This window comes from Rattus rattus, chromosome 2, assembly GCF_011064425.1.
Source record: "Rattus rattus isolate New Zealand chromosome 2, Rrattus_CSIRO_v1, whole genome shotgun sequence".
Taxonomy (NCBI): domain Eukaryota; kingdom Metazoa; phylum Chordata; class Mammalia; order Rodentia; family Muridae; genus Rattus; species Rattus rattus.
In genome coordinates, this window is record NC_046155.1 from 154,624,210 (window position 1) to 154,637,718 (window position 13,509).

The 13,509-nt window shown below is 51.6% G+C and overlaps 1 protein-coding gene across 2 annotated transcripts in view; it reads left to right on the top strand.

Moving 5' to 3' along the window:
• Window positions 1–13,509, top strand: part of Ap2a1 (adaptor related protein complex 2 subunit alpha 1) — a 29,102-nt gene that overhangs the window by 10,502 nt on the left and 5,091 nt on the right. For both annotated transcript variants that reach the window (XM_032893704.1, XM_032893705.1), the window contains exons 2-11: window positions 1,587–1,655; window positions 1,750–1,892; window positions 2,050–2,243; window positions 9,157–9,286; window positions 9,665–9,766; window positions 11,220–11,328; window positions 11,939–12,089; window positions 12,414–12,582; window positions 12,678–12,815; window positions 13,122–13,304. In XM_032893704.1, the coding sequence (XP_032749595.1) occupies window positions 1,587–1,655; window positions 1,750–1,892; window positions 2,050–2,243; window positions 9,157–9,286; window positions 9,665–9,766; window positions 11,220–11,328; window positions 11,939–12,089; window positions 12,414–12,582; window positions 12,678–12,815; window positions 13,122–13,304 (1,388 nt within the window). The remainder of the gene's footprint in view (window positions 1–1,586; window positions 1,656–1,749; window positions 1,893–2,049; window positions 2,244–9,156; window positions 9,287–9,664; window positions 9,767–11,219; window positions 11,329–11,938; window positions 12,090–12,413; window positions 12,583–12,677; window positions 12,816–13,121; window positions 13,305–13,509) is intronic.

The following is a 13,509-nucleotide window of genomic DNA, read 5'->3' on the forward strand; positions in this document are numbered from 1 at the left end:
AGGTATTTCCTCAGTTGCTCTGCACCTTACTTGATGCAGATGTTCTCACTGAACCTGGAGCACATCTGGAGGATCTGTCCTCCACCACCCCAGCATTGCAGTTGTAGATGTGCTTCCGTGCCCAGCAATGTAGGTGCTTTCCAAACTCAGGTTCTTGTGTTTACACAGTAAGCACTTTGCCCGTGGAGCCTTCTCTCCACCCCCACAATTAATTTTAGCTATTTATTTATATAACCCAGCACATTCAAAATACTGCCATTGGAGTCAGCATCTTGCCATCCTTCCTCTGGTTTCCCAGTGCTGCCGATGGAACCCGTGGGTTGGGTGTGCTAGGCAAGCCCACACTGAGCCTGCCCCTAGCCCTTTGGGGGTTGGTTGGTTTTGGTTTTGTTTGTCCTTTGAGATAGGGCCTCACTAGCTGTATGGCCCAGACTGGTGTCACACTCAAGACCCAGCTGCCTCCGTATCTCCAATGCTGGGATCACTGGTGTGCCCCTGTGATGGACAGATTATAGCATTTGAGCCCTGGCTGTTCTTGCTCCTCACCACTTGTTTCAGTTTGAAGTCACCCCGGCCTGGCTGCTCAGGGACTGCCTGTCTGCCATGGCCACCCAGACTGTGTAACTCTAAGATGTGCTAGTTTCAGGGACTTCCTGTTGGGGTCACTGTCAGATGGGAATTAAGGGCGGAGGTAAGGGGCATTTGTGGAAGAGGATGGCATGAATGCTCCTCAGCCTCTGGCTCCCTCACTCAGCGTGTCCTGGAACTGACCAGCTGCTAATAGAGCGCCTGCTGTAGGCCAGGCACCAGCTGCAGCCCCTGCAGGCACTTGTACCCATACCCATGAAAAATATTATAGCAGTAATGAGTTTCTTGGACAAAGAGAGTGGAAAGCACTTCTCTAAGGAAGTTACGGAGCTAAGACCAAATTGATAGGGCTCAGGAATGGCTGGAGGCCGAGGCTAATGCCCCGTAGCCCAGAGGGTAGGGATAGGAAGGAGGCAGAGAAGCAGAGAAAAAAGCTGCCAGAGGAACCAGGTTATGTGCAGGTTGTGTTCAGGTGAGGTGGTGATGGTGTGTCAGTGCAGGGACATGTCTGAGGTGGGGCACTGTGGGGTGAGGTTCTGCTAAGAGGAAGTGAGTGGACAGTGGAGTCTGGGGCTCCAGCGGACAGTGAGAATGGCCAGAGACAGGCAGCAGACAGCCGGCCCCGTATCACAGAGGGAATCTTCTGTCAGAGCAGAGGTTTACAGACAGTGTAGACACAGGACTTAAGAGGGCTAGGATAGGAGGAAGAAAGGGGTGTGGGGAGGGTACTGTCAGGTGCTGTTGCTGAGGGTAACGTCAGGAGCCAGCAGAGCTATTCAGTGATTGGTTGGCCACAGCTCTACCATGAGGTGCTTAGGAGCAGAACACGAGAGACGGGCCTTTGGGCTCCCATGGAAGGCAGACCGCTCCAAAACCAGCCCCAGCACTCTGCAGCTCATGGGCCACCGGGAAGAGAAGGGGTGGCAGAAAGCTTATAACCTTGCCACTGGTGGCTGGTGGCTGCCTATGGCCTTGTGTGTCTTCTCCTCTCTCCACAGGCAAGAGCAAAGAGGCTGAGATCAAGAGGATCAACAAGGAACTGGCCAACATCCGCTCCAAGTTCAAAGGTAAGCTGCCAGCCCAGGACCTGGCAGGGGCCAGGGCCCAAGGCACTTAGAAGAAGCTTTCTGATATGGCTTCTATTCCCTTCTTCTGCCTCAGGGGACAAGGCCTTGGATGGCTACAGTAAAAAGAAGTATGTGTGTAAGCTGCTCTTCATCTTCCTGCTTGGCCATGACATTGACTTTGGACACATGGAGGCCGTGAACCTGCTAAGCTCCAACAAGTACACAGAGAAGCAGATAGTGAGTGTCAGAGACCGGGTGGGCGCTGGGACACAGGGAGGAGGCTGAGGTCTAGATCCCTGGATTTGAGGGAAGGAGGGCTGGGGTCTGCACTGCTTCATGCGAGTCTAGTGTCCTTTAGCCACAAGTGCGCAGCTGTCCCCTCTCTGCCCCACAGGGGTACCTGTTCATCTCAGTCCTGGTGAACTCGAACTCAGAGCTGATCCGGCTCATCAACAACGCTATCAAGAACGACCTGGCCAGTCGCAACCCCACCTTCATGTGCCTGGCTTTGCACTGTATTGCCAACGTGGGCAGCCGTGAGATGGGCGAGGCCTTTGCTGCCGACATTCCCCGAATCCTGGTGGCCGGGTGAGGCTCTGGGGACCATAGCAAAAGGGCAAAAGCAGGAGATGAGAGCCAGCCTTGTTTATAGCACCTGCCTAGGTTCTCCCACCTGGGCTTTAGACCGAGGTGTTTCTGTCTCTCTCATGTCACCAAGCTGCCTAGAAGGTGTAAGCACCCACCCCACCCATGGTCGGGTGTCAGAGACAGACAGCGTTAGTATCTCCTATGGATACAGTGACTCATCCCTTCATCTTCATTCAGGAGACCACATCTGCCCTGTGCGTGCTACTAATGCTGACACTGGTGCCACCAGCAGAGGTGGACAGTCTCAGTGTCACAGCTAGGAAGGTGTCCAGTACTTGTAGTGTCTTCTGGGTGAGGAAAGGCAGGATTTTCTGACTAGTTGGGTCAGCTGTGGCTCTGTGTTGTCCAACTAATTCAGGAAGCTTCCCAGCTGTTGTTTCTGAATTTACATCTGTTTGTAACATGGCTCTGATCCTTGGAGCAGCAGTGGCAGGAGACCCTGTGTCCCCAGGTGCCAGGTCCTGGGGACGCACAGGTGGGCTGCAGATGTAGCTCTGCTAATGGAGCGCTTGCCTGAGGTGCAAAGGAACATGGGGTCCTTCCACCTTGGAACCTGGAAACCATGTATGGAGGAAAAGGAACAGAAGTTGAAGGTCGTCTTCTGATAGTCACTGGTTTCTTCTTTTTGGTTTTTTTTTTTTTTTTTTTGTTTGTTTGTTTGTTTGTTTGTTTTTGTTTTTTAAGACAGGGTTTCTCTCTATAGCCCTGCCTGTCCTGGAACTCACTTATGGAGACTGGCCTTGAACTTAGAGATCCACCTACCTCTGCATCCCAAGTGCTGGGGTTAAAGTGTGCACCACCACACCCAGTCTTTTCTAAGTTTTAAACCTATTTATGATATTGGAGAGATGGCTCAGTGGTTAAGAGCACTGGCTGCTCTCCCAAAGGCCCTGGGTTCAATTCCCAGCAACCACATGGTGGCTTAAAACTGTCTGTAATTCTAGTTCCTGGGGAGTGGATGCCCTCCCACAGACGTATATGTGGGCAAAACAGCAGGCACATAAAGTGAAAAATAAAGATAAATACATCATTTAGAATTTAAGTGTGTGCGTGCCAGAATAAATGGTTTGTGAGGAAATCTCTCTCTTTCTAGGTAATTTATTTTTGTTTTATGAACATTGATTGGTGTAGTATCTGCATGTATGTCTGTATGAGGATGCAGATCCTCCGGAACCAGAGTTACAGACAGCTGTGAACTGCCATATGGGTGCTGGGAATTGAACCTTGGTCCTCTGAAAAAGGAGCCAGTGTTTTTAACTATTGAGCTATCTCTCCGGCTCTGGACGCTTGTTTTCCATGTGTGGGAGTGTGTGTCTATGTGCAGGTGCACATCTGTGCAGGTGGCCAGCACCATGGGATCCTCCATAGCCGGAGTCATAGGAGTTTGAGAAGCTACCTGACATGGGCGCTGGGAACCATAGTTGGGTTCTTGGAAGAGCAGCAAGTGCTCTTAACTACTGAGCCATCTCTTCAGCTCTGGGGAAAAAAAAGGCTTTCATTAAGAAGTCAGAAGGGATTTTCCAGGAGGTGATGGCTAATGTTCTAGAACAGCCATGAGTCAGAGATCACCTGAGGATATGGGTGCCTTCGAAGGGCAGAAGGGCCCAGCAGGTGCCAAGGCTCTGGGGTCCACCAGGGATTCTCTGTGGATGGAGGATAGTGAGCACGGGAGAGACTTTGGGGAGTCTACCTCTGCTTCCTGTGGAAGTTGGGGTGACTGGTGTCTGTCAGGCAGTTGAAAAATAGGAGCAGTGTTGTCCTTTAGAAAAATCACGGTGGCTGCTGTGCCCAGAGGTGAGATTTCTATTTCTGGCAGTGTAGACAAGGTCCTGCTGGTGTTCTTGACAGTGTGGTCACCCAGTGATCTGGGTGTAGTGAAGTCTGTGGGAAGTAGGAGAACTGTGACAAGTCTGAAGTTAGCCTGGGCTACATCGAGAGACCCAGTGTCAAAAAGAAAAGATAGGCTTTATTTTGAACAAAGGAGCAAGAGTTAATATTTGTTAATGGAGCCTTAAGCCAGCCAGTAAGTGAGGCGCATGAAGGCCCAGCCAGGAGCAGCCAACCCTGACAGAGTTGGTCTCAGGCAGCCTGGGCTTCTAAGGCCTTTTGTGATCTGGGATATCTGAGTCTTTGTATTTTTGGGTGGGGGAGGAATGTAGCCTCTGGGAGTAAAGAAAAGCTTGTCCAAGTAGAGGGTGTGGGAAGCCACACATCAAAGTGTAGGTGTCCTAGAAATAAACGCCCCTGGGAACTGTGTGCAAAGGTACCTGTCTCCATCCTTGTCACAGAGCATCCAGAGTTGGCTGCCAGCCTGCTCTGTGTGTTTGTTTGAAACAGGGTATCATGTAGCCCAGGTTGGCCTTGAGCTGATCCTCCAGCTTCCTCCATCTTAATGCTGGGATTGCAGCCCCACCTCCACAGCTGCCCCACACTGCCTGGGTCACAGACACCCCCTCCTCCACAGCTGCCCCACACTGCCTGGGTCACAGACACCCCAGTTCACCTCTGAAGCAGTGTAAGGCAGGCAGGGCTGAGCACCGGCTGCCCCAGAAGGTCCTTCAGAGATTCGTTATTTCTATCCTGTGTGTACGGGTGTTGGGACTAATGTGTATGTACCCCATGTACATGTATGTAGTGCCCACGGAGGGATGCTCTGAGCAGGGAAGAGAAGCAGCATGAAGGTGGGCCCTGAGGTGGCCCAATGTGCTGTGTCCAGGTAGGGCTAGAGGATGTCTGTTATACAGGAGGAGAAAGATTAAAGGGCCATTGTGGGTGTAGCACTGGGGAAACTAAGGCAGGAGGATTAAGAATTTAAGACCACTTTGCAGTACAGCCAGATCCTGTCTTCTAATTGATTAGTTAATAAATTTTTGTTTTGTTTTGTTTTTAAGATTTATTTATTTCATTTATGTGAGTACATTGTAGCTGTCTCCAGACACACCAGAACAGGGAACCAGATCCTATTACAGATGGTTGTGAGCCACTCTGTGGTTGCTGGGATTTGAACTCAGGACCTCTGGAAGAGCAGTCAGTGCTCTTAACCACTGAGCCATCTCTCCAGCCCTAGTTAATAGTTTTAAACTCAAAGTTTGAGCTAGGCTCTCACCAGAGAACCCAGGCTGGTTGCTTGTCTGCTTTTGGTTCGGTTTGCTTGTTGAGATGGAAAAGTGCAGCCCGGGCTGGCCTTGAAGTCACTAGGTAGCTAAGCATGACTTTGAATCGTTCCTCCTGCTCCTTAGCCTCTGAATTTAGACAAACATACAGCACCTGTCATCTGTTTGTTTTGAGGTAGGCTTTCACTGGGCAGCCTTAGCTGGTGGGAGCTTTCATGATTCCTATATAGTCATGCACCACCATGTCTAGCTCAAATCTCTAATTGTGCACAGGGCGGTGGCTTTTGATGTGCTCTTGTGTGTGAGCATGAACCACCACCCAGTTCCAGAGCACTGTTGTCTCTCCCCGAGAGAGCAGGCCCTGTGCTGTGCACAGGTCTGTCACCCCTCATGCCTTGGAGTCCACTAGTCCACGCTGAGGCTTTGTCTGAAGTGACGTGGAATGTGAAGTGGCCAGGTCTGTGGCTTTTTCACAGCAAGGTGTGTTTTGGGTTTGTTCATCTGTCTGTGGTGGGGTCACACTTGATGTGGGCTCAGTTGGTAAAGCTGTTGAGGTGCAGTCGTGAGGACCTCGTGTTTGGAACCCACAAGCACACATACAGGCAGACCTCTGAGCATCATTGCTTTAGCTCTAATCCCAAAATAAGACAGACAGCTACAGGGGAGGTTCCTAGTGTTGATTTCCGGTCTTCATCTGCACACGCACACACACTGTGCACACATAAAAACTGCACAGTACACGCATATACTGCATGTACTATATAAACATGCACACTATGCAGACATATTTACTACACATACACACACACCCGAGCCTGACAGAGCATGTTTTCTGGCCATTGTCACCAAGTTTTACCTTTTGGCAGACATGCTGTCCTTATCCAAGTGGAGTCTGCAGTGCCCTTGTGTTGGCTTCTAGTCGTGAAACTGTTAGGTCAAGGTTTTGTTTTTGGTTTTTGTTTTTTTTTTTTTTGTTTTTTTTTTTTTTTTTTTTTTTTTTTTGGAGCTGGGGACCCGAACCAGGGCCTTGCGCTTGGGCAAGCGCTCTACCACTGAGCTAAATTCCCAAACCCCCCCTCCCTTTTTTTTTTAAAGATTTATTTACTTATTATATATGAGTACATTGTAACTGTCTTCAGACACATCAGAAGAGGGCATCAGGTCTCATTACAGATGGTTGTGAGCCACCATGTGGTTGCTGGGAATTGAGCTCAGGACCTCTGGAAGAGCCGTCAGTGCTCTTAACCGCTGAGCCATCTCTCCAGCCAGTTTTGTTGTTTTTTTAAGACAGGGTTTCTCTGTGGTGCCCTGGCTGTCTTGGAACTCACTCTGTAGACCAGGCTGACCTCAAACTCACAAAGATCCACCTGCCTCTGCTTCCTGAGTGCTGGGACTAACAGTGTATGCCACCATGCCTTACCTGGGTTGATTCTTTTTGGGACAGGAGTTTGTTTGTTTGGGGGACACAGTCTCATAGAACCCAGGCTGACCCTGAAACCACTACGTAACCCACATGGTCCTCATTTCTGACCAGACTCTGCCTCAGCCTCACAAATGGGCTGATCTTAGATCATTTACTTTCTAAAGAAAAGACACCGAATCTTTACATTTACAGTAAGCCTACAGCTGGGCAGATAGCAGCCCTCTTTCTATGTCTACTTCCCTATCGATAACTCCCCCATATTTCCTCTGGGCTGCTCCTACTCCAAGGCCATGCTCTCCCAGTCTACCTGCCCTATGGCGACTTGGTCTTTCTCTTTCCTCTCTCCTTATGGTCTCGGCTTTAAACCCCAAATCCCAGGAACCAAAACCTCGCCTATCTTCCTTGTGCCCAGCTACAGGCTGTAGGCATCTTTATTGACCTGTCAGGGATAACTTGGGGGCAGAGTTACATAGCATCACCACTTGGTGTATGTGAGGGTCTCCTCATAGGGGCAACCTGATCTTGGGGTCCTGTATTTAACATTATAATACACACAACAGACCAAACTTCTAAGGATTGGTCTTATTTTAAACCGTGTGTGTGTGTGTGTGTGTGTGTGTCTCCATTTGGGTTCATGCATTTGTATAGGTATTCTTAGAGGTCAGAAGAGGGAATAAGGTCCCCACTGTTGGGAGTTAACAAGATGCCTGTGAAGTGCCAATTTGGGTCCTGAGCAGAGAATATTAACTAACCACTGAGCCACCTCCTCTCTTGCCTTGACCCTTCTATTTTTATTTTAAGATAAGGTCTTACTGGGCATGGTGGCACGTGCTGTTACCCAGCACTCAGGACAGATTTATGTGATTTTGAGGCTACTCTAAAATACATAACTGAGTTCTAGGCTAGCCAGGGCTCTGTGGTAGGAGATGATCTCAAAATGGGTGGGGTGAAGGTCTTGCGTCATTGTCAGCCTGACCTTGAGCTCACTCTGACATCTAGACTGGCTTTGAATTTAACTCATCTTGCCTTAGCCTTTTAGGGCTTGAATGACAGATGTGTCACCAGCCCCAACTTATCACAACTTTAAAAAACATTTATTTTTATGTGAGTGTGTGCTTATGTGTACCAGATGTGTACAGGACGCCACAGAGACTGTTGTATTGTCTCTGGCTTTCCCCTCTCCCTTTCTGCTTCCCTGAAGTCAGCTGGGTCTGGGTTCCCAGTCGGATCCATCTTTCCTACCTGGCTGCATCCTCAGGCATTGTCCTTTACACCCAGCCTGAGCAGCACGCTGGTCTGTCTTCTGTGTAGCTTCACAGTTACTGACCAGGAAACGGACAGGAAGACAGAGAAACCCACCTTCATCACTGGAGAGTTGATACGTGGAAGAAGGCTGGGGCTGAGCTCCACTAGAGTGCTCACCTAGCATACCCAGAGCCCTGCTTTCTGTCCTCAGCACCGTGTAAACCATGTGTGTGGTGTACATGTCTCAATCTGAATGTAGACAAGGGGTCAGGAGTTGAGGTGCTCCTTGACTAAACAGTGAGTTCCATCCCAGCACTCAGGTGGCAGGTGGATCTGTGAGTTCAAGGCCAGCCTGGTCTACAGAGTCAGTTCTAGGATAGTCAGAGCTACATAGAGAAACGTCTCAAGAAACAAAGGAAAAGGTGTAGGTGGGTGGGTGGGGATCCAGACTAGACTGGATTAAAAGACCCAATCAGCCAACTAATTAGTACGTTCTCAAGATCCACTATTAAAGAGAAAGCCAGAGAGCTGCGACATAGCTGGAGGGTGGCAGGGTAATTGCCTGATGTGTATGAAGCCTGGGTTCTGGCCTCAGCTTCTTACAAATTGCGCATACCTGTAATCTCAGCCCTGGGTCGATGGCAGCCGAAGAGTCAGAAGTTGAAGGGCAACCTTGGCTCTTGAGGCCCTGATTATAGTGTAAGGGGCTGGAAGTCCAAAGTTGTCAGCCTAGAGTAGTAGGTGGAAGGGCAGGGCCTCTAAGACTTCAAGCAGAACTGTTTCCAGTGTCCTCTGGTTTGTTCTGTTCCTGACCCATTGGTTGCAGGCAAGGTCTTAGTGCACCGGTGTGTTCCCCAGTGTGTCTGCCAGTCTCTTCATAATTACAGCAATGCTGTGCACGAAGGTGCTCATGGTGCACATTTTGCCTGACCCTGCCAGTTGTTTTGTGGATGAGGAGAGTGCTTTGGGGTTGCCCTGGCTTCCAGTGTTCTGTCCTGGTCACATGGCAACAGGTAGGATGGCGGGTGCACTGGAGCCTTGTAGCTCTGACTGCCCTTCGGTGTCCCCACAGAGACAGCATGGATAGTGTGAAGCAGAGTGCAGCCCTATGCCTACTGCGTCTCTACAAGGCCTCGCCCGACTTGGTGCCCATGGGCGAGTGGACGGCCCGGGTGGTGCATTTGCTCAATGATCAGCACATGGTGAGGTGCCCGGCTGCCCTGCCCTCAAGTGCCCGAAGCCCTTGTCTTGACTTCTGCCAGGGACCCCATCTCTGTCCTGACATTACAACCCGGATCTCATGCCTCTAGTGTTTATGTCCTGTCCAGTGTTGAAGAAATCTTCCTCCTTCCTTGATAACTCCTTGGCTGCTTGGGACTGTCCTTATCTCTGACACAGCACCCTAAAAAGATTTGCCTGTTTCTGAGCCCAGAGCTCCCATAGCAAGGCCATGCAAAGACTTACCCCACCCGGGACTCCCAGCAGCCCACCCTGCTCCTGGCTCTTGAGGTGATGTTCCCTGTCGCCAGGGCCTTCCTAGTGACACCTAGCATGAAGTCCCTCACCTGCGCTCCTTTCAGGGAGTGGTCACAGCCGCTGTCAGTCTCATCACCTGCCTATGCAAGAAGAATCCAGATGACTTCAAGACCTGTGTCTCCCTGGCTGTGTCTCGCCTAAGCCGGGTGAGTGCAGGGTCACACTGGCCGTGGGAGGGTCTGGCTCCCTGTGTCTGTGATATCTGTCTGTCCTACCTTCCCTAAAAGGCAACCCAGCCTGTGCTTAAAAGCCAAGCAAGCTCTACATTGACTTTATCCAGGCTGTGTGTCCCAAGGCAAACAGCTGTACTTCTTTGTGCTTTTTTCCTACCTGGTTCAGGGGCTGATGTCAGCGCGGTGTGCAGCATGGCCGCTGTGGCTAAGGCGCTGACAGCTCCCATGCCTGCTCTTCTTCCTCCTCCCTCCTTGACCTCCCACCACCTCCACCCCTGTCCTCAGAGCGCCCCAAGCCTCTGTGTGCCTGGCTCTCTGAGTCAGACCTTAAGGCTGACTGTCCTGCTGAGAGGGAGTGTGACAGGGACTCAGTCACAGACTACCAAGAAGGGCTGTGCACCACGGCTTGAGCTCAGCATCGTGGGACCTCGTGGAGGTCCTAGTCCAGTTTGGGAGACAGGAGAGTTTCTGGGGGGATGGCAATCCAAATGGAGACTCAGAAAAAGAAAGAAAGGAAGGAAGGAAAGAAAAGAAAAGAGAAGAAAATATTGTCTGTGAGACCATAAATGTCTCGGATCCTTGGGGAGAAGGAGCACCTGTGCCTACCATTCATTCTGTCCCCGGCTCCTTGTTACCACACATCTGAGTGTATTAGGTGCCAGGCTCAACAGGGAACAGAGATGAGGTCATTGTCCTCGTACGGCGTGTGCTCAGGTCACTGGCACAGAGCCTTATGGCGAAGGCTTCCTGGAGAAGGTTGTTTTTTGTTTTTTGGGTTTTTTTTGTCTGAGACAGGGTTTCATTGTCTAGTCCTGGCTATCCTGGAACTAACTTTATAGATCAGGCTGGCCTCAAACTCTTAGAGTTTGCCTGCTTCGGCCTCTGGAGTGCTGGGACTAAAGGCCTTTGCCACCACTGCCCAGCTTGCAGAAGGATTTCGAGGTGGAGTTGGAGGTGGTGGCCCTGAGGAGTGATTGTCATACGATCTTCTAACCTGTGCTGGACCAGAGACGGAGGAAGGATCAGACCCAGCTTCTGACCCTTCAGTAGTTCCTCCATGCTGAGGATGCAGGAAGCACGGCGGTTAAGGCTGTAAGAGGCAGAGCCCAGGAGTAAGTAGAGGCTCTAGGCTGCCTTAGGGACTGCCACACGGAACCAGCAGAGACTTTTGTTCCACTGTTGCCAGTGTTGCTTGGAAAATTCAGAGCGAGGCGCTGGGGCACAGTGCACACACTCAGGAGGCTGAAGCAGGAGGATCTTGACTTTGAGACTGTCAGGCTTAGTTCTGATCCCACCCTCAGACCTCTGTATATTCAGGCCTTAGCTTCCCCTTGTCAAACCTGACTGCCATGGTGTCAGGGGTGGCTGTGTTCTTCAGGGCACAGCCCCCTCTGCTGCTTCCGCCCATCATTCCTTCCTTCTGTAGATTGTCTCCTCAGCCTCCACTGACCTCCAGGACTACACTTACTACTTCGTTCCTGCACCCTGGCTCTCTGTGAAGTTACTGCGGCTGCTACAGTGTTACCCACCGCCAGGTAAGGCCTGTGGGCGGCCAGCATCTGTGTTCCTCCTGCCCTGTGCAGCACCTGGGGTGGCACAGCTCATCCTGTCTTGGGCCCACTAATCTCTCAGGCCCTCCATCCTGTGGAGTGAGCTGCTTACCATCCCTGCTTTACAGAAGAGGAAGGACGCTTGCCCCACTCTGCCTGGCTGCTGTCTGTGCAGATGGGGTAGTGAGGCCCTTTGGGCACGATGATCAGCTTTCTTCCTGTTAAACTCGTAAGCACTGTGTGCAGTGGCCTTCGAGGCTGGGAGCTCGAGTCGTCTCTTAATCTCTGGGTAGCTCGCTCTTGGGAAAGCCTAAGCTCCACGGAGGCTCTGGGACAGGCTCCTGGGTTCTCCATATCTGTGAGAAACCTAAGGAACATCAGTGCAGCAGAAGGGGAAACTGAGGCTCATAAGAGCAGACATTCATTCTCAGCAGAGTCAGTATGGGGTGTGTGGGAACCCAGACCTAGAAATTGCTAGGTTAGAAGGCAGAGGCCCAGCCTGGGACTGCCAGGCTTGGAGGGTGAGAGCTACAGTAGGCTGCACTCTTGGGAGCCCACTGGACAGGGGTCAGCCACTTACCCTCCCTCTCCCCAGAGGATGCGGCTGTGAAAGGGCGGTTAGTGGAGTGTCTTGAGACTGTGCTCAACAAGGCCCAGGAGCCTCCCAAGTCCAAGAAGGTGCAGCACTCCAATGCCAAGAACGCCATCCTGTTTGAGACTATTAGCCTCATCATCCACTATGACAGGTGCTGTGGGCAGAGGTGGGGGCAGGCGGGGCCACTGGCCTGTGGAAGGGAGGCTGGCATCTAACCCTTGGGTCAGAGGGACAGCAGGGCCTGGGAAGAGGACAGTGTGAAATGGTCCCCTTGGATGATGCAAAATCGTTGCATATCTTGTCGGTCAATCCTGCATACTGAGGATTGAAGTCAGGGCTGGTTTCTACTGGCTGCGTCCCACTCTAGTGCTTATCTCTGGGTCCCTGAGGGTTCCTAGGAGGGGACACAGTAGGATGCTGGGGTGGCAGAAGCGAGGAACTGGATTGTTAGGTTCACTTCACTTGTGCCTGGCAGTGAGCCCAACCTCCTGGTCCGTGCCTGCAACCAGCTGGGCCAGTTCCTGCAGCACCGAGAGACGAACCTGCGCTACCTGGCTCTGGAGAGCATGTGCACCCTGGCCAGCTCCGAGTTCTCCCACGAGGCTGTCAAGACCCACATTGATACTGTTATTAATGCCCTCAAGGTACGGCCCTCTGCCCTACTCAGAGTGGCCTGGTGCTTGGTGGCCCTACAGTGGCCCAGTGTAGCTTAGATGCCAGCTTGCTTTCCTTTCCTCAGACTGAGCGGGACGTGAGTGTGAGGCAGCGGGCAGCTGATCTGCTGTATGCCATGTGTGACCGGAGCAATGCCAAGCAGATTGTATCAGAGATGCTGCGGTACCTAGAGACGGCTGACTATGCCATCCGAGAGGAGATTGTGAGTCTAGAGGACAGGGCTGGACACTTGAGTTGTGGGTGGAGGGCCAGCACTTGGACCATAGCATAAGGGAGGAGAGCTGAGGTCTGGCCCCTTAGGTTGGAAGGAGGAGTGTGGGGACTGGACCTCCAGGTCTAAAGAAAGAAGGCTAAGAGTTAGGAATCCTGTGTCTAAGGGAGGGGTTTGGAGACAGAGGGCCCCTGGGTGTTACGATGGGGCCAGCCATGATCATAGGTCCAGGAATGGCAGTAGTCACCCTCCCATGGGCATGGTTGTCCACTTACACATTACCACCTCCCATCACAGGTGCTGAAGGTGGCCATCTTGGCTGAGAAGTATGCAGTGGACTACAGCTGGTATGTGGACACCATCCTCAACCTCATCCGCATTGCAGGCGACTATGTGAGCGAGGAGGTGTGGTACCGTGTGCTGCAGATCGTCACCAACCGTGATGATGTCCAGGGTTATGCTGCCAAGACAGTGTTTGAGGTTAGCAGCCTTCACTTTGACTCCATAATGGAGCTCAGCTGCCAGTCGTATGCCCCACCAGCAGGGCTAGCATCCTGCTCCGTTCCAGCCTTGTCTGAGTTACCCAAGGGACATGGGAGCTGCAGCTTTGGGAGCTCCCCAGCATGCAGTGTACACAGCATCTGTGTCAAATCTCTGCAGGAGAGCTGGTCCCTTCATTCCTCCC